This window comes from Centrocercus urophasianus, unplaced genomic scaffold (assembly GCF_019232065.1).
Source record: "Centrocercus urophasianus isolate 14NV4802_14NV808 unplaced genomic scaffold, USGS_Curo_1.0 seq_16, whole genome shotgun sequence".
Classification (NCBI taxonomy): Eukaryota; Metazoa; Chordata; class Aves; order Galliformes; family Phasianidae; genus Centrocercus; species Centrocercus urophasianus.
Window position 1 is genome coordinate 42,356,814 of NW_024884711.1, and position 27,565 is coordinate 42,384,378.

The window sequence follows — 27,565 nt, forward strand, 5'->3', positions numbered from 1 at the left end:
ACTCCAAGAATGTGAAGGCTGACTAATCTTTGGGCTGATCTTCCCACAGAGTCTGAGGTGTGAGGAGATCACAGCTGCTGGGTAGTGAGTTCATGCTCCGGACCCTGAAGCTGTTAGGTCCTTGAGACCCTACCCAAAAATAAGCTCTGTGACGTTCATGGCTTATTGTTCCCAGCACACCTGTGAAATGCAAGATCTTCTCAAGGTGGAGGGCAAGAGCACGGGTGGGCAGTGGGTGTCAGACTGGGGCTTTATCCTAACAGCTCGCACTTGACTCCCGCTTGGCTGATTGTCCAATCACACCTGATTGGCTTCCCCTTGCAAAAAAGAAATCCTTTTTTTTTCTTTCCTACCCTCTTTCAACATCCATCTTTTTGTTGTGTTCTGTTCTTTGGAAAGGAGAGAAACTACGTGGCTTAAAACTGTGAAAAAGGGAAGCAGCAATTAATGCTGAATATTGCAGGGTTTCAAAGGGGATTTCCTCTGATAACGAGCAGAAAGTAGACTTAAATGCAGGCCCCCCAACACAACCTCGAGTTTTATAACCAGAATAATGAATGTTATGAATCTTATTTTCTGTGCCTTTCTCCCTCTATCTTTTGACTCACTGAATCTTAAGTACTTTATTACACTTTCAGGGAGGTGAATCCCATCTCGGGAGCACATCCAGATCACCTCCACTGGCGCCAGGTGGGGACATCCAGAGTGTGACCCACCAAGGGCTGGATTGTCCTATGTCACATTGAGACCCGTCACTCCAGGTCTGTGATCTCTGGATGAATTCTCTTCACCTGCACAGCTTGTCCCTGAGCTAAAAATGAAAATTATTTCCTTTGTGCTTGGTCTGCAGGTTTGAAGAGATCAGAAATTAAGACAAATGTGAGGAACTGAAACAACCTTTTGGGGAAAAAAACAAAACAAAACAAAAAAAAAACGGTTAGAAACCTGACTCCCTTAAGGGTAATTGCTCAATTCCCTTAGGCTTTAGTGTGACCAGGATTTCACAGAAAACACTGACTTTTGAAAACAGAGGTATGCACTTCAAGTCACCTTTTAGCAGAGGGCAGAATTTTAACTCCTTGCAGGGCCACTTTGCATGATTTTATCTTTACTTGCTCGATCTTTGCTCTTTTTGCCTTAAAGCCCTTAATTTTTTTTCCTAGCATAGTTGGTAGACAAGCAGAAAGCTTGAAAACATGGCCAGAGAGTCTCTGACTGGCTGAAGGTGGCAAGAGCTCTGGGTGCCTCTGGTCCCACACTGCTCCACCAGGGCCACCCAGAGCAGGGTGCCAAGCCCCACATCCTGGCAGCTCCTGGATATCTCCAAGAAGGAGAGCCCATGGCTTCTGGGTCCTTGTGCCAGGGTGCATCGCCTGCACAGCTGCCTGGTGTTCAGGGGAACCTCCTGTGCTCCAGTTTGTGCCCACTGCCTCTGTCCTGGCACTGGGCACCACTGACAGGAGCCTGGCTCTGTCCTGTCCTCCTTGCACTCTCCCTTCAGGTATTTATGGACATTGATGAGATGTCTCTGAGATTCCTCTTATCCAGATGGAACTGCCCCTGCTCTCTCAGCTTCTACTCCCAGGAGAAGTGTTCCAGTCTGCTGATCATCCCAGTCACCCCGTGTTGGAGTCCTTCCAGAATGTCCATCTCTCTCTTGTACTGGGTGGCCCAGGACTGGATGTAGCATATACCCTTGAAGTTTTGGTGAAAAAAAATCCAGAAATTCTCCTTTTAAGTAAATATCTCACATTTTAAGGCATTCCAGTGACATTTGAGTACTGGCTCTCTACTGTGTGGCACTCATTACTGTTAATTTCCAAGGCACGAAGGCCATTTAATGCCATGGTTTTGCACAACCTCATGGCCCACCAACAAGCAGGGTGACCACAGAGATCTGGCCAACGTGGAAGCTGCCTCTGAAACTTTGCTGTAGCATGAGCGCCCAGCCCAGGAGTCGCTCAGAGGCTTGTCAGATTGCTAAAATAGCTCGTGTGGAGGTGCTGACAAAACCGTGCCTTTGCCACAGTCCAACACCTCCAGTCCTCACGGGGTTATCAGTGACGTTTGACTCTGAAGCATTTTTTTGCTTGCTGCCAATAGCTATTCCCCTTGACCTATTTGCTTTCACATGCTTTCCCTTTGACATGGGTGCTATTTCTTTGCAATATGTAAACATTCAGAAGGATTTCCATGTTTGTTCTTCACCCGGCGAGGCCTGTCTTTCACTGCTAGCTGGAAGAAGTGGCAAGCACAAGCAGCCATATCATTTACAGCTTAATGGGCTATTTTTCTTTTTCTCTTTTTTTCTTTTTCTTTTTCTTTTTCTTTTTCTTTTTCTTTTTCTTTTTCTTTTTCTTTTTCTTTTTCTTTTTCTTTTTCTTTTTCCCTACCCTTCCCTCCCCTTCCTTTTTTCCTTTTCCTTTTCCTCCCTCCCTCCTTTCCTTCCTTCCTTCCTGCTCCCACTGCTCTTACTGTCTATCCAAACACACTTATTTCTAAAGTGGTCCTAATATTTATGAGCTCATTTGCATCAAAAATAAAAAGGAATCTTGTAGAAACCACTGCAAAATCACAGCGTGAATCTGAAGTTGGCAGTCTCTTACTCTGATCTCACAGATTTCAAATAGGTTTGATTTAGTAGACCTGAGAATATGACAATCAACACAAATTTATTAAAAATAACAGCAACAAAAACAACCATGCACTCTAAATTAAAAAGGAAGGAAGGAAGGAAGGAAGGAAGGAAGGAAGGAAGGAAGGAAGGAAAAAACTAACAAATTCAACACTGTAAAAATTGGAAGTAAGTTTCTTGTTAGGTTTGAAAAATAAGGAATCACTGTGGTAGAAACGAAAAAAACCTTCATCTTGAAAAAGGAAACATCTGAACCCCTTAGAAATTTCCCCAAGTCCTGCATGAAAAGGAGGAGGTAACCCAAACCAGCCCCTAGCACAATGATGGGAGCACATACAGAGAAGCTAAGTGGTTCTGGTAACAATCTACCAATGGAAATCATCACAGTAGGGATTATACTCTGAATGTTCTTTCTGTGGGAATTCTGATGACAAATTACAACAAGGAATTTCCTTGTCAACCTGACATATCTCTGTGGAAGGTTTTTATTTCAATAAATGGCTCCTTCCAACCAAAAGTACATTGCTGAAAAAATTTCAACCGGATTTATTCTATACACGATCACTCAGAAGTGATATTATTACACGACACATTCTCTTAAATGTTTACTTAAAAGAACCGAAAGCCTTTCCCACAGGTCACTCTGTCCCAGGTTAATGTAAAACATCGCTATAAACATTGTATTAAGTTAATTCAGAGGACTGATTGGACTCTTCAGTTTAAACCAGCTCAGTTTTCTTCTGTTTTTATGTGATTGCAAAACTTTCCCTGATTAAACAGAATTCAGATCATTGAAACAGGGTAACTAAGTTGGTGCACAGAGATAACGCAGAGATAAAGCTGATTCCCTCAGTGCTGAAAAGATCACAGTTCGGATATCTTCAGGATGGAACATTTCAAGTTGGAAATTTCAAGTTTTCAAGTTTTAGGAAAAATTTCTCCTCAGAATGAGTAGTAATGCACTGACACAGGTTGCCCAGGGATGTGGTGGGGTCACGCCAAATGCGTTCCGGAACCGTGGAGATGTGGCACTCAGGACATGGGCAGCAGGCACGGTGGGATGGGTTGAGATTGGGGATCTCAGCGATCTTTTCTAACCATAATGATTCTGTGATTCTATGATTCTAAGAGCTAGGGGAAGAGCTCCAAGGGTGGTCAATTGTCCCCCTTGACATTCCTCCCAGGTCTGAGGAAGTCAAGATCTGGGAAGGATGTTGCCCTTTGTTTAGTGGCCATTTTAGTATATAACCAATAGAATAATAACAAACAAAGGCCAAATCTATGTAACTAAAGTAGATGTAAATCAATACTACCATTAAGTAAATTGATTATTTTCTTACCCCAAAATTCTTCATGAATATCAACGAGCTTTGGCTCAAGCCTTTAACACCCTGTAGTAGCCTTACTGTGCAAGATGAACTGGAGAGGTATTCACTGACTAACAGAAGTCACCATGCATTTCCCAAACAAAGGTGCTGAAGGTGCAAGAGAAGTCACATAAATAAAATAACAAATAATTGACACAGAAAATATTTGTTATCCTTATTTATTTAACAAAGAAACATAATAAACTTGATTTTTTTTTTTTTCCAGGTACAAACAGCTTAATATGTCCTATGATATTGGCTGATATTTTCCTTGCTCTTTTTGTAGCTTGAGTGAATCACGTGGTAGCCTTTATTGAACAAATCAACATAAAAAATGGTAGCACTCATGCTTATAGACAGTGTGGGCCAACTATTAAGTCAGTGTCTTTAACTAAGTCACTGTACTGGGAGGACATATCATTGCTGAGTACAAATTGGCATCTCCATTAATAAAAACCTGCAAGTGAGGCTATCTGAAGTTTTGGAGGGGAGTTCTGCATACCATACAAAGATACCATTCTCTTTCAGCCTTAAATAAATGTTCAACAAAATTGAAAACCCAATGGAAAAGCAATCTTCCTGTTACAAAGCTTTTGAAAATAATTTACAATTCATTTTTTTCTAATAAAGTCGCACTGTAAACACCTATAGTTAAGACCTAATTTCATATGTATTTTTTGAATCGACAATTATTTTTTAACAGATTTTGGGTAAAAAACAGAACCAGTTATATTGCAGTGTTACTACAGGGTCTCACAGCAATGGCAATGAAATGTTCAACGCATGAGTGAAATGACCCAAGGAAGAGCTCTTCTCTTGTATGACCAGTTGCCAGCTTATCTTTGCATTGCATCCCATTCATCACAGGGCCACACTCTTATTAAGAATACAAGTTGAATACAAGTTGCAAATAATTAAAATATTTGTAAAACAGTGATCAACACAGCATTGCTATGTGCAGGTTGATTTTTTTGTTGTTTGTTTTGAATATTGTATATTGAATGATAAAAATCAGATAAGAAATCCTCTTAATTCTTAGCTTTTTTCCTTCTTCTTTTTTTTTTTTTTTTTTTTTTTTTTATTCTGAAGCTTTGAAAGGAAAATAATTTTACCAGTTGTCAGCCAATAAATGCTTGTTCACCAGGTAATGCATGTACTATTTCCTAATTAAACAGTTTCATTATAGGCAGCAGCTCATTTCTAATGATCGATAAATCCCACTGAGAACAAAACATTTTAATCAGTAAGTCATGTCCTCTGAGTGTCAGTCACTCTACAAACTCACAATATACTTATATATGTATGGGTATACGTGTGTGTGTGTGTATGCATATAAATATAAAAATCGCATACTCTTTCTGGGTGATATGTACAGTCAGAATAAGATTACAGCATAAATACACAGGGAATCTGTATAAAGTTTCTCTAATTTGAGAAGCCTTGAGCAATTTTCTTTTTTGGGGGGAGGGAGGGGGGTGAGGGGAAAGGATGGTGAGGAGGGAGGAAAGAATAAAGAGTGTTTTCACTTTAAGGAACGAAGAGTAGTTCCCTTAGGTTAGAATCTAATTACATACAAGATTTAAAGGCAACAAAATCTCCAGAGGAACAGCCCTATGTTATACACCATAGACATGGGGTTAAAAGGGCAAGAGAGCATGATTATTATAATACTTATAGAATACGTTTCATTCCCTTATAGCACTTTGCAACCAGAAAGTCTGACAACACCCCTGTGAGGTAGGTAAGTATTATTACCCCCATTTTACAGATGGGTAAACTGAGGCACAGATAGGTTCAATTATTTGCCTAAAAATCACATAGCAAGAATCAGGAATAGACCCCAGGAATCCTGCTGGCAAATCCTCTGCATTATCCAATAGCCCACTGTCAAATGAATGCCTGAGACACCTCTCAATGAATGGAGAGAATAATTAGCCCATATTTACAGATACACAGTCATCCTCTTGACACGTTGTCTTTACACATTTTGACTTGTTTAGAGGACAGATAACAATGGCCATAGACAAAGTTTGCTGTAACATGTTGCTTTAATTCTCGTTGCCAACCCCATGTGGATTTTGACACCTTTACAACCTGGGATGTAACTAAATGTCAATCACAATACACCTTAAATACATTCTTGATATCTTTGCTTTTCCGAGGTGAAAAGCACAATTACTCTTCCTTAAAGTGCAATGGCTCATTACAGAAATCTCAAGATTTTTCACAAAGTTCAACCAAACCAAGTACAATCAGTCTGAAGGTGAAAAAGAAAGAACCTGTCTGCAATGACAGAATTGTCTCTATATTCCATAGATACTTTTTAAAATTCTATCACAGCTGAAAGTTTAATAATAAATAATAAGCTATGTTAGCACATAAAACCCCTAATACTTTTCTACAGCCACGCATCCACCTTCCATTCTGTTGTCATTTCTTTGGCCTGAAGCTGATGGATGCATCAGCTGTAAATATTCCTTTGCCTGCAGGAATGAGGATGTTCCTATTTTCTAGTGGACTCTTATCATTGGTTCCTGTATTTCTTGTCCTTCCCCAGTCATCTGTACCATCTGATAAAATGAAAGATGGACGCTGAGAAGAAAGGATTCAAAACCTTAGAGGTTACACACAGATCCAGGGGCGATTCCCCTCCAACCTTATTGAACACACTGCTGCAGCCATTCCTCATGACCCAATCAGTGTTGTTAGGATTAATAATACTATTTTTGGAGTAATATTGATGCACAGAGTTTCCAAAAAGGCTGCTTAGCTCAGTGTTCCTGGGAAAACATAGCCTATCCCATGCTCTTAACTCTGCCAGCATAGACGGTGCCTTGAGCACTACACACAAGTGATGCACTACTTCTATGGCAAGTTTGATTGCAGTATTCAAAGCAGATTCTTGAAACAAACTAAAAAATTAGTGCTTTTATTAACAGGTTTACAAACAGAATCCATTACTCTCTGGGTTCCTGAAGGATAAAACAAGCAATTTCTCTTATGATTTTTGTCATCATTTCCTTCTCTGTTTTTTTTCTTTTTTTTTTTTTTTTTTTCTTTCTTTCTTTTTCTGTTCCTGCTGATGAGCAGTTGCAAGTCTCAGCGGGAAGGGCTGAGTGTAATAAAGTTAAATGTTGCTAACTGGATGGTTTACTTTGCAACAACTTTCCTCTTCAAACAACCAGGATCCCGCGAATTCCTATTATCTCGACTTAGAGTTCATCATGAAGAGTGTAAGGATCATTAATCTCCATGGAAAAAGAGACTTTTTTAAGTAAAAAAATATCAAATATAATAAATTTATGAAAGACCATTCACAACATATACAGTAAGTGTTACATTTTGCTACAGCAGCTGTGATATATTTTTTTTCTTTTTAGAATGCAAGGTCATACATTGCCATAAGTAAACACACTAATATGAGTAAGACCTTAAATGAATGTATACAGCCAGGCTTTATCTGTGGATAGATATACACTGTGTTTACTGTTTTACAGTCTAGCATATTCCTATTCACACCAATGATATAACAGCCATGACCCTGCCAAGATTCTTCCTGTGCATATATAAATATAAATATTGAGCCAAGTCAAAAAGAGCAGGGTCAGAGGTTATATGACTTATTAGACTCCTGTAGTTAAGGGTAAAAACTCCACTGTTTCTTTCGCAACTAATGTTTAATAAAAAGGCTGCTTCAATTGTTGTGTAGTTACAGCATTACATTCTGTAAACAATATTTTAAAGCATTCTAAACAGACATTTAAACAATTGATTCTTTATCTCTGTCTGGTGAGAGCAAACAATCTATGGCCTCATCACTTTTGCTCGAGTCTGTCAACTTCAGCTGGAGATTCTCGCTTGTACCTCTGGTAACGCTGTCGTAGGACGGAGGGAAGGACGTGGAGGACAGGGTTTCTGATTTGTCTATTGGCCTGCCGTAGTTTTCGTTCATCATGAATGCAATGAGACCCTCCTTCTCGGGTGCATCGTCCTCGAGGATGCTGCCATCAAAAGTTCTGTGTCGGTACAAGTAAGACGCCTGCTTCATTGAGCGCCGAAACAAATGTCTCCTGTAGGCGCGCTGGATGACGATGGCTGAGACCTCTTCTTGTTTCCGTCTGAGAGTTGTTGTTATTGGTTCGTAAGAGATCTTGGATGGATTCGCCGCCATGAACTTTTCTTCCATTTGTATTTTAAGGGCATCCATCTCCCCAGATTCTCCTAGCACCCTTTTTGTAAAAGCAAACAAAATATCCAAGCAATGGATCCTATCTCCACTGACCATGGGCAGGTCCATTGCTATGAGTTTGATTTTGTTTGGTTTTGCTATGCGCAAAGGTTCTGACAGTGCATCTGCAAAGTCTGAAAGTGCAGAATACTCAATAAACTGAGTGGCTTCAGGGTCAAACTTCTCCCAGATTTCATAGAACATATCAAAATCATCCTCACTTAGAGGCTCTGTACTTTCCTCAGTGGCTACACTGAAGTTCTCTAAAATAATGGCTATATACATGTTTACAACAATGAGAAATGATATAATGATATAAGTAACAAAGAATAAAATCCCTACAGCAGGACTTCCACAGTCTCCCTTTGAACCATTTGCATTTGGAAGGTTTGGGTCGCAATATGGTGGTCCAGTGTTCAAAATGGGATTGAGAAGACCATCCCAGCCAGCTGACGTTGTGATTTGGAAGAGACAGAGCATGCTGTTAGCAAAAGTTTGGAAGTTGAACATGTCATCAATCCCATATTCCTTCTTAACATAGGCAAAGTTAGCCATGCCAAAAATGGCATAAATGAACATGACCAGAAAAAGCAGGAGGCCAATGTTGAACAGAGCAGGTAGGGACATCATTAAGGCAAAAAGGAGAGTTCGAATTCCTTTGGCTCCCCGGATGAGTCTTAGGATCCGGCCAATTCGAGCCAAGCGAATGACTCTGAAGAGTGTGGGAGAGAAAAAGTATTTCTGAATGATGTCAGAAAGTACGGTGCCTTGAAAAGAAAAGACAAACAGCAAGTTATTACCTTGGAAATAATCCCTGATTCCCTCTAAACAAATCGATGAGGATTATGGAAAAAAAAATCAATGAAAAGTTCTGCAAACTGGAAGACCTAAGATAAAGGGAATGGCATTATCGTTAGCATTTTCACGGTCTCTTAATCCATGCAAATTTTGTTGAGATACTGAGCAAAGGTGTCAATGGTCGTTACAGTTTTATAAAGGGAAAAGTCAACTATCGGGAATGAGAAACCAGAATCGGGTCAGACAGGACACAACTATCTGCAGCTTTTGGTCATGAGCCATTTATCTGGAGTACAGCTGGTCAAGAGTTTTCTGATTTGAAAATATTTTTGTTAGCAAGATGTTAGCAAGTCAACAAGTTCTGTGATTCAACACTGTGTGCTGGGTCTGTTTTCATGAGCAATAACCAAAATGGTGCAAATTCCTACTGAACACTGGCTTGGTTGCTTGCTCATTAGTTTTTCTAGTCTCCCTGATGAGCTGGGAAAGAACTAAGGGCTAAGGCTACTCTAGCAAAAAATAAGCTTGCATTCCTGTGACTGAACTCTCTTCCCTGCAGAGGCCAGATTGTCTACTGTCAGCAGTCTCCAGATGCAGTGACACATGGCCAGCTCATGCCATCTCATCCCCTACTTGGGAGAGGCTTTTTTGGCATGGCCCAACTCCTCCGACGCTGAAACAACCTGGTAGATCATGGGACACAGCTATGGGCAACACAATGGCTCTGCTTAACTGGCTGCCATGGACATGCCCACAGCATGAAGGCTCTGATAACAGCTGTGTGACAGTGATGTTCCCTATACATTCACAGAGCTGAGAGCAGCCAAATTCACTGCGCCTACCCACAGCTCACCTGAAGAACTTTTTCCCATTTATGTAATAAAAGGTGAATATCAAAATAATAGCAGTTTGCATGTGCCCTTTTCATGTGGCTTTTTTACTTCTCTGACTTAGACTGTTATGGCTGAAGTGTATGCTGCTGGTTCTGGACTATGTTTTATGTTTATGCCCATTGAAATCAGTACTGTAGTATGATACAATGACATCTGTTATCTTCATCACTGCTGTCAGAGTGTTTGAGTGTATTTAAATATTAAAAATCACTTAGAATCCAGTTCTCTGAATGATTTTTTTTCCCCACAAATCTTTCAACTCTCTCTAATTAAGCTTACATTCACCTTTTAAGTTTAAGTGTGTTTAAGTGCTTCTTTGCCATTCAGATTCACCTACCTACGATAGAAAGAATCACGACGACAAAGTCAAAGATGTTCCAACCATTGGTGAAGTAGTAGTGTCGTAGTGCCAGCATTTTGAAGATGCACTCCCCAGTGAAGATGGCAACAAAAAGCATATTGATTTTGTGGAGGATGTTCACTTTTTCCTGACTTTGATCATCTGTTTCTACCATCATGGTAACCATGTTAAGGCAGATGAGAATCATGATGGAGACATCAAAGGCTTGTTTTGAGACAACATCAAAAATAAAACCTTGGTATTTGTTCTGGAGGAAAGAAAAGAATTGTTAGGTAGGAGATTTGAACCATGTCAAAATGATGACATGATTTTGTGATTCATCAGGAAGCAGTGGAAAATAGGCTATATACCAGCACTTCAGAAACAAGAAGATGATGATGGATAGTTGGATGATAGAGTTTTCAAACCCATTTACGGCTAGTGATTCTTGAAACTACTGAAAAAAGACACTGGATCAAGGCCATGAATTCATTCAGTGCAGACATGTGGCCACTGGAATGACTGCATATGTAAATTGGATTTTTAGTCAATACAGCAGAACAGTGGAAATTCTATACTACACAGGAAAGTAGGATTGCAAATACTGTCAAAAATCATAAAATGTAGAAGAAAAGTGGCTTTCATCCGGGAAGTGGGATAGCATTTATTCTATTAAATAAATCTCTATTACACGTTATTCAACTGAACTATGCCATTCTTACCAGTGGTCTTGGGATTGGCTTTTGAGGTTTCTTAGATCCCAACTTTTTCATTGCATTATAATACTTTTTCTGTTCTTCTGTCATAAAGATGTCCTGGCCACCTAAGTATAGGATGAGAAAAACACTGTTATTTCCAATGAAAAGAGCCCCACTGCCTCCATCCAAAATCCAGGGCTGTATTTTCTTCTGCTGTGGGGAGATGAGGGGCTGCTACAACTCTGATTTTGTAGAATTCTCACAGAACAGTTGTGCTAATGTTAATCATGTGGATAATGCGGCAAAGCTGCTGCTTATAAATCGATCTCTTGGCCTTGTCTCAGCAGTGATCACAAGATGATGTGCAGCATATTCAATACTTATCTTTTTCTTCTGTTGGTTGAAATTGTCTATGATTACACCAATGAAGAGGTTCAGTGTGAAGAAAGACCCGAAGATGATGAAAATCACAAAGTACAGGTACATGTATAAATTACATTCCCATTCAGGCTGCTCCTCACACTGCAGAGGGAGAAGGGAAAACATGAAAATGACACCAGATCTGCACAAATCAAAATATTAATGCGGTCCAAAGAAAACTATCCATCAGCAACAAAGATTATGAAAGAGGAAAAACAATGCAACTCCCACTAGCAGAGTCAGTGCTCTCTGGTATCTGAAATGGCATGTTTAATTCAGCTCTATTTTATAATACTGTCAACAGCAATCACTCTGCCTCAAAAAGTGCAACTTCAGAATAAATCCTACAAAATGTTCTCAGTTTGAACACAGAGGGGAAAAGAATCGATCTTCTGGTTATCCCTCATCTTATATGAACTAATGGCACTTGGGAAGAAACAAAAGTAGGATCACAGCAAAATTAGATGCCACTGAAAAACACTGGATTTAGAGTGAATGTGTTTAGAATTGTATCTTCTTAATAGAGACTTCAATATGCAAACCATTTTGATAACAGTGCTGACATCAGCAAGAATTTTTCCAAGGAAGAACAGTATCCGAAAAACCTGTAGCACAATCCTGGAGTCTGAAATCCACAGAGTTTTGGGTTATCATCAGCTTATCCATCTCAGATAGAATGGAGAAAGGAAAAAATCAGGGTGTTTCAAAGGAGCCCAGTGGCACTATGGGTGGCTCTGGCTTTCCAAATCTTTTTCGTGCATAAATCAACATCATGCAAAAGTGATCCTCTGTTAATGCCATGAGGTTTTTTCAACATTTGTCCTTCCCTTCAAGGCTTGATTCCCTGTTGGTCAATTCAACCTGACTAAATCTCATTCATGAGTACTTATCTCAACATTCAACAGTAAGTGTAATCTCGTGCCTTAAATTAATTAAAAGAGGGAAAGGAGACAATGCCTCCTTCCATTAAAAACAAATACCAAAACTTAAAAAATCCCAGTGCTTCTCAAGAGGTTCCTGTAATTAAAAATTCAATTCATGGCAAATACGGCAGTCAATGGGGAGAGTGGAAGAAACACAATAGACAATTTAGGTCTTTTGGTAGATTCAGCCTCACTCTGGAGATGCCTCTCTGTGCTGGGAGTTTTCCAGGACAAACAGATGAATTAATTGAATAAATCTGTGGGCTGCATTTGATTTAATTTCAGGGTCATGAGACTTCAGTGCCACCTGCAAAAAATGAAGGTCTGCAATAGGCTCAAGCAGAGTAAAATAGAACTGGCAGCCTGCGTGTATTTTTGCTGCTGTTGTTAAACATCCTGAATGTGGCAAATGTCAATGGAAAAGGAAATAATCTCTTTCACTGTTGTGACCTACCTCTCGTGAATCCACTGCTGCATACATAATATCCATCCACCCTTTAAATGTGGCCTGAAAAGAAACCACAAAATACATAATTGAGCATATTAAATTAGCATATCTGGAAATGATGGTACCATCATTGTGATGACTTTCCAAAACACAGTGTTGAGTATGTATGTTCTTCATAACTAATGAATTGCTTCTCCTTTAAAGTAAAGTGTATCCATCAGTTGATGCTCAGTTAGTCATTTAAAATCATATATAAGAACATGATATATGATGCAATTATAGGGCTAGAACAGAGGCTTTTAATGGAAGTGGGGAACATGGCAATTAAGTCTTCTGAAGCTGAGCAGGAACTTCTTTATACTTTAACAAGCTCAAACCAGCAAGAAGCAGGACTCCATAGGGCAACTCAGAGTGCCTGTATCACACAGGTCTCAGGCCAGGGAAGGTGGATTCCATCTCTAACACTCATTCAGACTGACAAGCATTGGGTACATTTTGGGGTCCCACTGAATCTTGGATTCTGCCCTCTTAAAAAAGGGCATATAAACAGTGTAAATCGAGGTAACGTCAAAGCCTATGGAGTTGCATGAATCATTGCTGGCTTGAAAGTCACAAGGGCAATCAGCACCTGGTGTGAGCCTGGCCAAGGACAATCAGCCTGCTTCACAATTCAGGTATGCCTTTTTTAAAATATGAAAATAAAAATCAGGTTTTTTAATTATTAAAAAAATATGTAAGATTTAAACAAGGACAGCCTCCTTACTGAAGCCCGTAATAAAAACAGAGGTGTGTCAATTCCTAGAAGAAACACAAGTGATTTTAGTTATTCCGTAGCAAAAGCATGGCTCTTTGCTGTCAATATTTGCCTCTCATTAGACACAGACTGATACCAAACATATCTGGCTTCAGTCTGGCTCTGGTCTAAGCCACATTACCTTTATAATTGTCTGCTGGGGTTGTTTCTCATTTGACTTCTGACCTACTGAGACTTATACTGCATATAAAATCAGTGAGTAGATAACGAGGCACTTTTAGATGTACTGATTTAATTGGATTTACACTAGCATGCATGACCCACACCCAATATTTTTTTAAATCCTACTGACACCTAGGTTGAATTTTCTCCATGTTGTGCAGGCATGCAATTCCAGATAACGTTATATGGAATTTAGGCAGGAATTCTCAGCAGAAACCCAGCTGAGCTGGATATATCCAGTGGTTTTAGAAACGCTCCATTATCCACTCTGTTATTAAATTAAATCCTGGAGGTAATGCTGCTATTCCCTTTTCCACTGAACACTACCAATTCAAAGGAAAACGTACCTGAGGTCAACCATGTTTATTCCTCAAGAAAGAATATATAAAAAAATGTATGAGAGAGTACGTTTGTTTCCATCTACCGAATAATAAAAGATGAACCTCCTGAATCAGAACTCTTTGGAAAATCTGTGCTGTGTCACAGTGTATTAGAACACACTTCAGATGTAATCTATGTACAGGAATAATCAGCTGTTATTTCTTTAAACCTGACTCATTGATCTTCTTTAACTGTTCTAATATTTTCCTTTTTCACTGTTCTCTCTCTAATCTGCTGAGTGATTTCCTGGTGTCATCACAGTCACTTTCAATTTCAAGCTCAAACTGCTCTTCAGGAAGAGTGGATGGGATGCAATGAGAAATCCTTTTGCTCATGGCACAAAATGATACGATCTTAGTCTATGCTTTTCTCCCACTTGTGAGGGAATGTTTCCTCTGGAGGAGCTATTTTGCCCCTCGACATGTACCACAGAAGCAAGAGACAATTGTAAGTTTGCAATGAAAACAGATGATGAAATGACCTGATGAAAATAAATATTAAGAGAATGAAGAGCAGCAATTTTCTGCCCCAGTAGTCCAGAAGGAGGAGAAGAAAAAATCTCCCAGGCTTCTGGAAAGCTTCCCTAGGCATTTCATCTGCAGAGGGTAAGAAGTACTGAGAATTAAAGAAATACAGCACTGGGAAAAGAAATTATCTGGAATTAGTAACCACTTACACTCCGGATAAGGAAGTGACAAAATCTTCATGGGAGTGTTTGTGATATTATCCTGCCTGGAAGCTATCCAGAGAAGCACCATTTTTACTGAAACTGTCATGTGATGAGATTATCTACAGATACAATCCTGGGATGGGATTACGTTCTGTTATTTGACTGATGGTTGAAGCTGCAGTGCAGAAAATGAGTGGGGAGGAGGAGAGGTGGGACGGCACTGGATGCCCTTAAACCATTGCAAAACCAAATGGTACCTTAAAATAAATCAAGCCTTCAAATTTGCCTGGGGGAACAATTTTTTTTTTTCTTTTATTCTAGAAAAAGGCTGCAATACTGCAACAAAAACAACTGGTTTAGAAGACAGAAATATTGGTCCTCACATTTCTGAAATGCTTCTTCAAGCATTCTCACTGTTGGCAGACACTTCTGAAAGCTAAGAGAGATGCCAACACTACAGCCAAATTACACGTATTCAGGATGGCTGCACCAATTCCATTCTCTTTTCTTTCTTTTTTTTTTTTCATTCCGTTCAATTTTATACAAAATATTCATCTCACATTTGTTTTGCTGATGAGGAGGGCACTATTGAGCACTGGACACACCAGAGTATCCAAGACATTTGCATGGCTGCTGGGCTCTGCTCACTTTGAGAGCACTTGTGGAACTGCTGCTTGCTTCCGATCTTTGGATACACAGAGAAACCTTTATGGTTGTACCAAAATAAGGTTTGTTCAAAAGTACACTGATTTTTTGAGCATTTTGCAGCTACAGTGAGGGTAAAATGCAGCATGTTGTTTAGCAAAGCACAAAAGATCATGTAACCTGGTAAACTTGGACACCTCCTGCTATCTTGTGATCATTCTGTAGCTGATTTACCAGCTCAGTCATGACTTCCCATCTGCCTGAAGGACCGATTTAACTCTACAGCTCCTGGTTGGTGTATTGGTCTTAGAGTGCTCCCATTGTATTTTATTCCCTATCTGGAGACCCAGAGTGACAAAGAGTAGTAGGATCTGATTGATGTAAGTCTGTTCCCATCCAAGAACAAGATCTTTTCCTCTCTCCATGAATAAGATACTTCCCTTACTTGTAGAGTAAGACTACATCTTTCTTAAGTCATCTGTTGTGAGACAGTCTTCAGTGAGCCTGAGAAACTTAAAACTGGAATGACCACTTCAGTGGTATTAGTTAAGGCATCTTCAAAACAGCACTGATCCTCAGTGAGGTAGGAAAAGAGCAAATGCTGTTTGGAAAAAGTTTCGTGAACTTGTCAATGGCATTATCAGCAAGTTTGCCTCTGGATAGCAGAAAGCCTTAAGGGTGCTGTAATAGCAGCTTTTCATTTCTTTCGAACGTGCTGTAGAAGTGAAGACAGAACGTCAGGCAGACTGAATTTGTTTCACATATTTCCATTTGGATTTTCAAACATACATCCAGGCATCCAAGGGTAATTCAGAGTCATTTAAAGAAGCTGAAAATGTCAACACTCAAGAGACAAGCCCCACTTAAAAGCTCATATTTTGCATCCCTGAGGGTGGTAACCAAAATGCTTATCTCATCATTACTACACAGTGTCTCAGCACACACAAAGACGCAGCACGTATCTGTTCTTTTAGGAGAGCTGCACTGTTAACTGATCCCCTGCAATTCCTACAACAGTTTGCCCATGAAATGTGAGCTCATATGGAGCATATTTGGCAAGAAGCGCCTGTAACTGACACTCCTCGGCTGGAGTCTGGCAAAAGAGATCCAGATGTTTGGGCCCATTTTCTGTGGGTGTCATCTTTACACTTTATTGTCTAAGCCAGTCGTTAGCAGCAGACAGAAGAGCTCCAGGTGCACGACGAAAGTCAAAATCAATACCCTAATGGCATCTGGCTCCTGCTCTTTCTCCTGGAGGAAGAAGCCAGCATCTGCCATAGAAGCCGAGCAAGGTTTTAAGACTCCTTCTCTCCCTGCCATAATGAGCTTGTCCAGCCTGCACAGACTCCATGGCTATGGCACTTCTTTTGTACTTCTGCAAGTTTCTGTTTAGCAAACTGTTCTGGCACTTACTTTCTGTACTTCTGTACATCTGCACCTACAGCAAGTCTGCAGATAACACCAAGCTAGAGGGAAGGGATGCCATCCAGAGAGACCTGAACAGCCTTGAGAGGCAGACCCATTCCAACCTCATGAAGCTCAACAAGGCCAAGCGCAAGGTCCTGCACCAGGGTCAGGGCAATCCCAAGTACAGATACATATTGGGCAGAGAATGGCTTGAGAACAGCCCTGAAGAGAAGGATTTGGGAGTGTCAGTTGATGAAGGACTCAGCATGAGCCTGCACTGTGTGCTTGCAGCCCAGAAGGCCAACCATATCCTGGGTTGCATCAAGAGAAGTGTGACCAGCAGGTCGAGGAAAGTGATTCTGGCCCTATACTCTGCCCTCGTGATACCCCACCTGGAGTACTGTGCTCAGTTCTGGAGCCCCCAACACAGGAAGGACATGGAGCTGTAGGAGCAGGTCCACAGGAGGGCCATGAAGATGATCAGAGGGCTGGACTAGATATTAGAAAGAAATTCTTTACTGTTTACTTGGTGAGACACTGGAATAGGTTGGCCAGCGAGGTTGTGGATGTCCCCTCCTTGGAAGCATTCAAGGCCAGAGTGGATGGGGCTATGAGCAACCTGGTCTAGAGGGAGGTGTCCCTGCCTATAGCCAAGGAGTTGGAACCAGGTGACCTTAATGTCCCCTCCAACCCAAGCCATTCTATGATTCTATGATTAAGTGGAAACTCTACTTCTCTGCTACCCAGTATAAGATCATAGGTTTGAAAAAAACGTGCAGGGCCAGCAAGTCCAACTTCTGTTGAAAAACAGCAGTACAGGCTATTCCTTTGATAATAATAACACATTCCTAATGTGTTGAGCTCCAACTTATGACCAATTACGTTCATCTAGTTCTAACCCTCAGGCGTGGGCAGAGGTGCCAAAGACTGCATCAGGCAATAGATCACGTTTCCCAGAGCACCATCCATCATGGCCCTGAACACCTCCAGGGATGAGACACCATCTAGAATTTCAGTGCATATCTGATGGAAGCTGCTCACGTCTGTGTTCATTATATTTACTTAGAGTCAGGTCTCATGAACTTGACTAGTAGAGAGAAGTCTGAATGTCTCCTTATTTCAAGGATTCTTTAGGAAAAAAGAAATATATATATATATATATAAAAGGTGTATCTTCTGATGCATTTTTATTTCACCAAAAAAAAATGAGACATCTGGAATGCAGTCATGGAGGAGATAAGCTTCAGGTGAGGCACAGTATTTTAAACCTGGAAATTTTTGCTCAGCTAGATTAGGTGTCAAAGTAGAAGACAAAGAAATCACTATATAGAACGGAAAATCTAATTAAAGCTGTTCAAAGTGAATTAATCTACCCTGCATGAGTGAGCTGAATATCATAATTACATGCAAAAGATAAAAGTGCTTGCTCTCAGTTCAACTTTATGACATGAAAAGAACCCTAAATGGCTATGCCATTCCAACCCCGCTGCTTTCCAGAGAGCATGAAAGCAAAGTCTCCATTGACAGGGGTCAAAAAATCACACACTCAAGTGTATGTGTACCAGGAACAGAAAACACAAGTATATAATAATAATCATTTCTAGAAGAAAGAGAGCTACTTCATGAAGATATTTCATGTGCCAATGATAGAGGAAAAAAACATTTGGCAGAAAGAATATTTGCATTTGGTGATACAATAGAAGCAGAAGATAGGATAAGGGACTTGTGGGAGGTCCACATATTCTTTGAAGGACAGATGGTGGATGTCTAAGACAACTGAACTGAGCGACTGAGCACCCAGCATGCAAGATTTTATCTATGAAGTGATAAGTACCATCGCAGACACTTCAAAACAGCAACATCCATGTCCAAGGATATATAGCAAGGTATTGGTTTCACTCTTGGTACATAAAATGCAACATAGCCAGCACTTCTAGCATTCATCCATTCCTTGCAATCACTAGGCTTCAGAGAAAATTAGAAGCAACAGAAATAAATATCATTATCAGCACTTTACATGAGGGCCCCATGGAACTGAAACGGAAAACAATTTGCCTAAGATCACACTGCACGCCAGTGACAGAGCATGGACAACAGGATGGCTCTCCTGTGGCTTTATCCATTAGGCTCTGCTGTCATACAGCACGTTCAGTCTCTGTGTACATAACCTGTTTATCCATGCTCTACATTTCCTGCTGAAAAAGGTCATAAAAGTGGCTCGTGTTGTCTTTATAGATCAAATACTGCAGTCAGCTTTGAACCTCAACAAGATTCTTTAATATGCTTTCTCCAGTCTTGGAGAGAGACCAGAGTCTCTGGAGTTCCAACAGTCTGATCAGCACCATGTTTCACAGTTAAGTTCAAGCTGACTCATTATATTTAGCAGGTGGAAATGAGGATGAGTATCCAGAATGAGAGCCACCGGTGTCCTTCTCAAACACCACTGAAAGATTCCTCTGCACCTCCAGCTTTGTGCAGTGACTTCAGCTGAGTAACTGAAGGTGCTGGAGGTTTGTTTTTTTCTGACAAGGAAATAATGAAGGTTCAAGTGATTCAGGAAGGCCAGCAGACTCTGCCCATGTGAACAGTCCTTCCTGCACCAAGACTATTTGTTTCTGGATCTGAACTTTGCTCTGGATTGAAAAATTGAAAAAAAAAAAAAAAAAAAAAAAAAAAAAAAAAAAAAGTATTTAATTCACTTCAATAGTTCAATCACTTCCCAGAGGACTTACATTAGTGATGCACCAGAAACTCAGAATAAAACCAGAAGCTGCCATAAATATCTCTAGGCCAAATTAATATGCCGTATATGAATAATTTTCACTTGAGAAAAGGAATTCCCCTGATGAATAAGGCTGAGCAAAAGAAGAAGACTGCAGAGATTAACCTGATACTATGGTGTGATGATATCAACGGGAACAAGCAACATTTGTGCATCAGATTTTACTTTCAGGTCATTGTACTTACCACTTGCAGGAGAGCCAGGTACCCAGCGCCAACGTTATCAAAGTTAACCTTAACTTTTGTCCAGTAAAATGTGCCAGAAACGTTATAGAGTATGCAGTCACTCATGTTGTTAATAATTTTAGAGTCTAAAGGCATATCTCCTTCTGTCTTATTAATGCACTTCCCAAACTTCCCAGCAAACAGGTTGACTCCCATGATGCTAAAGATGAGCCAGAAGATGAGGCAGACGAGCAGAACGTTCATGATGGAAGGGATGGCTCCCACAAGGGCATTGACCACCACCTTGAGTGAAATGCGGGAGAAAAAAACAACATTACTTACATTTTTTCAGAAGAAAAAAAAGCAGTTTCTAGAGGGGTGACATTTTTTCCAGATGCATCTTTTAATTCAGAAGCAATCTGCAAAGTCACCATGACCTCCCACATCCTACTGGATAATGCACTTCAGTCAGATCACTTTTAATAATCATGCAATTAATTGCAAATTATAGGGCTACATCAGTGTCTCAAATAGACCACAAAAAAAAAAATCTGAAATCTTTTACTGAGCTTGGGCCTCCATACTGCTTAGGCTATGAACTCTAGCTGTGATAAATTTTGCTGCACTAAACCAAAGTCTGCTATCTGGTCAACACAAATGATTAAAACAGGGAAAGCATTATAATGTAACAAAAAGATGACTTCACGTTTTCCCATGATGTGCTGTAAAGATCCACTACACCAACCCAGGCAGAGCTGTAACTCCCAGTTTAAAACCATACATAAGAATGAAGGTAAACAGACTCTAAGATCTTTGCCTTCTCTTTCTATATTTTTGAAACTGAAACAAGGTGATATTGGTCCATAAAAACAGAATTTTACTCAGTTATGAATCTGATTATTGAAAATGTCAGTTTCTGCTTTTCTTGTATTATTGTCCAGCTTTCTGCCAAGGAAATAATGTACAGCATGTATAGCAGCAGCATCATTTACAATACAAAATACAAAATTACATAATAAAAATCCAGATTTTTCTTTTGTGCATTTATGAACGAAGCTAATTTTTCCATAGGAAAAACTGTCTGACGTTATTTTATTTTCCTTCTATAAGGCCATTCTTAATTACTTCAATTACTGCCTTTTTCCCTCCTCCCAATCTTAACTTTCAGTTTTAAATGCTTTCCGTTCCTACTTTTATTGCTTTAAAACCAAGTTTTCTGCATTATCAAAAATGCCCAAAATTCCAAAATGCCTATTTGAAGACACTTTCAGCCTTTGTCAAAACAACTTTCAGTCGTTTTCTATGAAGGACAAAGTTTCTGTTCAATTTCCATCTGTGCCAGCACAAAGCCACAGGGCTGACGTCACATTTGCTTCTGCACCCACTTCCACCCATAACCCCATGACAGGGCACAGACATTGAGGTTCCAGCTCTGAAAGCCATGGCCATGCCTGCATCCCGCTTTTTCCCCTCTGCCGAATCATGTTCAATGACTCAGAGATAATGAAACATGACACGAGACTGGAGCAAATCCTGCAACACCTCTCCAAATGAATTATGAAGAGAGGATTTGATTCTTCCCTCGCTGCTGCTGCTCTTACACCAGCCTGATGCCATCTGCTCTCCTGGAAACGCTCCTCATTTGCACTGGGACAAGTGAGAAGACTTAAAGACCTGAATATGTGAAAGCAAGTTATTATCATAAATTCCTGCTGAAAGTTTAGCTGCTCAACTTGCCATGGAAAGGCAATATCCATATGCTTGTTTAAAAATAGGTTTTATACCTCTTCATTTCCATCAGTGCATGATAGGGGGAACAACCTTCTGAATGACTTCTAGAAACTGAGCCACCTCATGTCCGAATTCACGGTGGTATAAATGTTGCACCACTTGTGCCTGGTCCCCCTCCATCCTGATTGCATGGATCACCTTCCCAGATGAAGCTCCTTCAGATTTTAAATCCAGAAATAGATTTGCTCAATGTGTTAATCCCACCATTGCTATAGAGGCCACCAGCCATAAGTAAGTATTACGTAAGTATTTCCAGGCCCCAGCTATAATTCCTAACCAAACTTGAGCATGGCTTTTGCAAAGATTTTTAATTTACATTGTTGTGATTTTAAATGGTGGACCAAAAGGATAATGAGATTATCTACTCTTGGTATTCTTTGTTATAAGCAGGTGCCACATTTTGGTGTCAGATTTGCTCAGTTTGAAACACTATTCACCTGCTGTTAGATATAAAATCATAGAAACATAGAATCATACAAACATGTATTCATAGAATTAGGGAATAGTTTGAGTTGGAAGGGATCTTAAAGACTACCCAGCTCCAACCCCTGCCATGGGCAAGGATACTTCCCACCAGACCAGGATGCCCAAAGTTCCATCCAGTCTGTCCTTAAGCATCTCCACAGATGGGGCACCCAGAGCTCTCTGGGCAGCAGTGCCAGTGCCTCATTGATCTCTCAGTGAAAAATTCCTATTTCCTACTCCAAGCCCACCCTATTTCATTTTAAATCTACTACTCTTGGCCCTATCATTGCACTCCATGATAAAGAGATATCCTCTCCTTTGATCCCAGTTTATGATGTGGAGGAGTTACCGCTGAATACTGCTTTGAGTAATTTAAAAACAGAGCTTCTTTCTAACTGCTGTGGTTCCTTTGGATTTCTAATAATGCTGGTAGCTCCCTGCAGAGACTTTCCCATTTTTAACAGCCCCGATCCAGCGCTTTGGAGGAATTCCAGTATTCCAATGCTGCCAACCAAGGAAGCACTGCCCTCTTCCACTGTTTGTGATGTTATTTCCCTGTATACTGAAGGATTGTAATAGTCACCTCCTTTATCAGACCTGCCCAAAAGGTTGTGTTGTGCTGTTTACCCCAATCCCTAAGTCCTTCTTATCTGCTGTTTTCCAAGAAACATTCCCAGACTGACCTACTTTTCTGCTCCCGCAGCATACGATGTATGTGGTTTTATTAAAATGCATGTTGCACAACTGATCTGGTTTTCCCCGTGATCCAGATCAGTCAGTATAATTCCCTTATCTGTAATATCACTTACTACCCCACTCACTTTGTGTCTTGTCAGCAAAGATGTTATATTTTCTTCCAGATGCTGCTAAAGTCCAGATTAAGGACAGTTCTTACTGCGACGGATCCCTCAACCTGGGACACTCATCACTGAATTTACAATGTCATCACTATTTACAATCACAATTTTCAGATCTGTCATCCATTTTAAATTAATCTGAAGTATGTTTATTTGGCTTGGTATAAACCTTGTGTTTTGATCACAACTGTCCTGTAGTATCGGATTCCACTCTGTAATCTAAAGATATTATATCAGCAGTTACAGTCATCAGCATAATTTGTAATCAAATCAAAGGACCATATCAGTTGCACAATAATTATTTCCATGAAATCATGCTAACTAGCATTAATTATGCTATTTCTTTCCTGATGTATCTTGTAGCAACCTCTCCTTGACTTTGCCCAGTATCAGTTTCACATTAAACAGTCTATCATCATTCCACTTATCCTTTTGAAATGCTGCAATAACCTTCTTTGCTGGAAAGAGCCTTGCAGAGAATTGGAACCTCTGAAAGTAATGCCTGAGGGACAAGAGACAGAGAGACACAGAGACTGTGTAATTTGGGACAGGCAGACCTCAGTTAATTTACCATGGGCTCCAGCACGGTTTGGAATGCAGTAAGTGATGGGGCAGTGGTACACGCATGACATGATAGGGAGCTGTAGTGACTTCCTAAAGCATCTTCACTACATTTCTTCACTACAACGTCATTTCAGGAGAGCAGTTCTACTTTATTCACTAAAGTTGCGCTTTGCTGATACCTCTGGTATGATGAGAGGTATCATACCAAAGGCTGCTTCCAAATCACAGGTCTGAGGCCATCCATCAAACTGCTACACTGTGCCTTTGCCTCAGGATCAATTCCTTCCAAAATTCAGGTGCACCCATTTAAGTCTTTTGCTGCAGTAAGAATTTTCTTGCTCCTGCTCTCACCATACAGAAATCCTTATTTAAGAAAAAATAAATTATACTAGAGCAAACTGTCATTTTCTTATTGTCAGTGTTTGCATCTAACATTATCATGATTTAATTCATCACTGCACTGGCAATTTTCCCGTGCATTCTGGAGCATACAAACTCCTAATAATGAAAGGTCTAACTATCCCTAGCCGTTTTAAGTGCAGTTAGACACACTAAAAACAAAATGATTTGTTTTCCAATAGCACGCATTGTCAATTACACTTTATGATAGTTTACAAGCTAATTCACTATCTCTGATGGCTCAGAAAAACTGAATACATTTCAGTTGCAGCAATGGTACAGGGAGGTGATCAAGCACTGGGTGGATGGCAGCTATGGACATCTTAGTGTAGATATTTGCTGGGCTGAAACAACATCATATGTCTACACCATGCAGGATGTCCAGGAAGCCAACTTCTTGCTGTTCTCAGAAAGCCTTTCAACAGAGCTGTGAACATTTTCATGTTATTTCTTTCCTATTGCAGTTTCTCATTTTTCCAGTGCTTTAGGCTACTCTGCCCACTGTTTTTAAGGATTGAATTCAATTTAATTAAACCGACACAAACTCATGAGGGAGTATTGTTATGTCAGCATAGAATATGTTGAAGTGGTTTTGCTTGAACTTGCAAATCTACCACTAGAAGCTCAGTCTTCATAAATCAGTTTTAAATTAATTTGCACATATCTCTCTGGTAGTTAAACTAGTGCAACTTCTACTGAAACAAACTTTTATTCAAGCTGTGCCTACTTCATAAAACCTTTGAGTGAAGTCATAAGTTGGCATAAGGTTAAGATCCTTAGCAACATCCATAGTGCGACATCACTTTGTACCAGCTGAGAATCTGAAGTTTACTATTGTTCTAATTTGTGGATAAACTTTAAAATACTGCCTGTGTTTGCTGGAAGGAGTGTGGTAGACAAAATAAAGCAAATTTGGTTGCCCAGATGAAGATGAATTTTGCTGATATTTATCTCAAAAGTAATGCAATTTAGAGAATCACAAGTTCTCTAGGACAAAGCAATATATCCTCAATATTGGTCATCCCAGAACAGGCAAACAATGGGCAAAGGGTTTTCATACCCATCACCATGTTTCTTTATTTGGAGGTCAGGTTCTCCTAGACTCCTGTCTTACAGCAATGATACTGCAATGAGAGCAGTTAATTGCAAGGAGCTCCATGTTCACAAGTTCACAAGTTACATCTGATCATGAGAAAGATATGCAGTCTGCAGGTAGCAATTATCAGTAACATCTGCTGATAAGCCCTTAGTTCTCAGGTTACACATGGTGCAAAGAGTTAAACAAACAAAGAACCCATCTGGCCTGTGACTGATCAGTTCAGCAGATATGTTACAAATAAACAGGTATGCTGCATACATGAAAAAGAGCAAAACTAAAAGACAGAACAACAACACAAGCTACACAGTTTTAATATCAGTCCTGATATCCCACTTCAAAACTCTGATCTGTTCAAATGAAAAGATTTTTCTATTCATTTGTTTGCTTTCCATATCTTTGGCATTTTTAATTTTTGATTTAATTATTAGTGAAAAAGTCCTTAAGAACTTTCCCAGTCAGTCTTCTTTCAATACATGCCAAAGACAGGGAGTAAATTTGAAGCTTGGTTATTCCTCTGATGTGCCTTATAAAGCATACATAATTGCTAGCCAGATGCTTCCTCAGCCAAAAAGCTGTTTTCTGAAGTGAAATATGACAAGTTAGGCAGCAGGATTAGTTTATCATGACATCCACTGGAGGATAAAGCTGTAATGGTACAATTACAATCAAGACAAAGGAGGGACTTCTGATTTTGTTGTTTTGGGACAGCATTATCAATCATTTTCTTTAGCAGAAGAAATGAAGACTAGACCGAGTGCAACAGGGCCCTGTTACACGCTTGCTGCCATGCATTTCAACTTTGGTGCTTTGTGTGCTCTTACCCTCATCCCTTCAAACCGTGACAACGCTCTCAGTGGTCTCAGAGCTCGGAGGGTCCTGAGGGATTTAATGGGACCCATCTCGGAGTATCCAAGAGTGTTGGCTATGAGGCTTATTAAGGAGACCTGGATGAAGATACAAAGCAAAAATCCAAGCTGTTATTATGCTTCTGCCATCTTCTTTCTCTTCTGCCTTTTTTTTCTGAACAGTTAGTGGAACAGTGGAAATAAACACAGCTTTAAATGAGAGTCATTTAATTGGAACAACAGAAAAAGAAGTTTTTACATCCTCACATATACATATAGAACACGTACCAACTCACAAAACTTTTTTTTTTTCCATTTTAAATGCAAACTTTATAGAATACACTTTCAAAGATGTTGGTATTCTTTTAACTAAGCACAGAGAAATCTTCTCAATGTCAGCTTGCACAAAGTGGATGAGAAAAGAGATCACCGTTATAAAAGCAGCATTCTCTGACACCCATGCTGTAGTTTCCTTCATGCTTCTCAAGGTGTGTGCCTCTCCCACTACTGAAGACATGATGACTCATGTAAGTGCTATAATTTAGGGCTTTCCAGATGAAAGCACCTGTAAGATCTATCCATTTCCAGCTGTGATAAAAGATTTTAGTCTTACTGTTCAATTATCCATCTTACACTTACTCATTAGAAAACAAGTCTTCTAGATTGCTGATCTGATTTAATAACGTAGACTCTAAAATAATCCTGTTCATGGTTTTGAATCTGCACTTTTTCACTTTATTCTCGTTCCTGCACAGCCTCCAAAGGGAAAAGAAGCTCAATTGGTACTCAGTGCTAAGGCCCATACATCTCAAAGGCTATTTCACTGAAACACATTCTGAAATATTTTCAAATCTGAAGGAATCATGGAAGGGTTTCAATGCTCTTCGTGTTCTTGGAGCTTTCATACTGCCCACCTGTTTGTATTAAAAAGGAACCAAAATGAATCTCCACATGGAGGTTCTCCAAAGGGCAACACTATGGCACATATTTATGCCTTTGGGGGAAAGATCAGCACAGAAAATGGCCTCAACCCCATAAAACTTTGGAACTCCCTATCAAGAAAGGTAGGAGGTATGAGAAAAATACTATACTCAGTAGTAGAACCACAATCTGCACACTCATACACTTCAGAGTGATCTCATTCACTGTAAAATAAACGTACAGATTTATAATGAATCAATAAAGAGCACTCAACACGCTCCTTTGCTGGCTTTGCCCAGTGACTGCAAGTCAGATATTTTCAAGGCTTCCAACCTGCCCTGGTTATGTGCATCTGCACGCTTCCTCCTTCATCCCAGATTTACATCCTTAACTCCCTTTTCCATCAAGGCAGTTGATGTCGTGTTCAAATCCTGCAGGACCAGACCTTGGATCTGAGCAGATTACCATTTTCTCTAGAGTGCCACAAATGTCACCCTGATACACATCACAGGTGCTGTTGTCCTCCTGACACAGATTTACACAGCATTAGATATCTATTCAGAGGATTAGGCCATGAAGCAGTGTGATATTTGGCAATGATTTACAAGGCTGGAGTCAGAACTGAGTTTGTGGCAAGTTGTTTAAATGCTCATCTGTTGGTTTTGAAGGTATCCCCGCCAAACATTATTTATAGGAGAATCACTAACCCACAGGCTTGGCCATTTGGACTTGATTAAAAGTGACCTGGAAGGTTATTTTTAGGAAATGAAAAAACAAGCGGTTTTCAAAATTGGTGCTGACTGCCCCACATAATCATAGCAAAAGGTGAAGTCAGCGGTTTCTGCAAGT

At 40.0% G+C, this 27,565-nt stretch overlaps 1 protein-coding gene across 3 annotated transcripts in view; it reads right to left on the reverse strand.

Moving 5' to 3' along the window:
* Positions 1 to 7,762: 7,762 nt before the first annotated feature.
* Positions 7,763 to 27,565, reverse strand: part of LOC122159464 (sodium channel protein type 5 subunit alpha-like) — a 162,837-nt gene continuing 143,034 nt past the window's right edge. For all 3 annotated transcript variants that reach the window (XM_042817064.1, XM_042817063.1, XM_042817062.1), the window contains exons 21-27: positions 25,772 to 25,894; positions 19,797 to 20,078; positions 12,757 to 12,810; positions 11,340 to 11,481; positions 10,984 to 11,084; positions 10,259 to 10,529; positions 7,763 to 8,997 (exon numbers count right to left, since the gene is read on the reverse strand). In XM_042817064.1, the coding sequence (XP_042672998.1) occupies positions 7,763 to 8,997; positions 10,259 to 10,529; positions 10,984 to 11,084; positions 11,340 to 11,481; positions 12,757 to 12,810; positions 19,797 to 20,078; positions 25,772 to 25,894 (2,208 nt within the window). The remainder of the gene's footprint in view (positions 8,998 to 10,258; positions 10,530 to 10,983; positions 11,085 to 11,339; positions 11,482 to 12,756; positions 12,811 to 19,796; positions 20,079 to 25,771; positions 25,895 to 27,565) is intronic.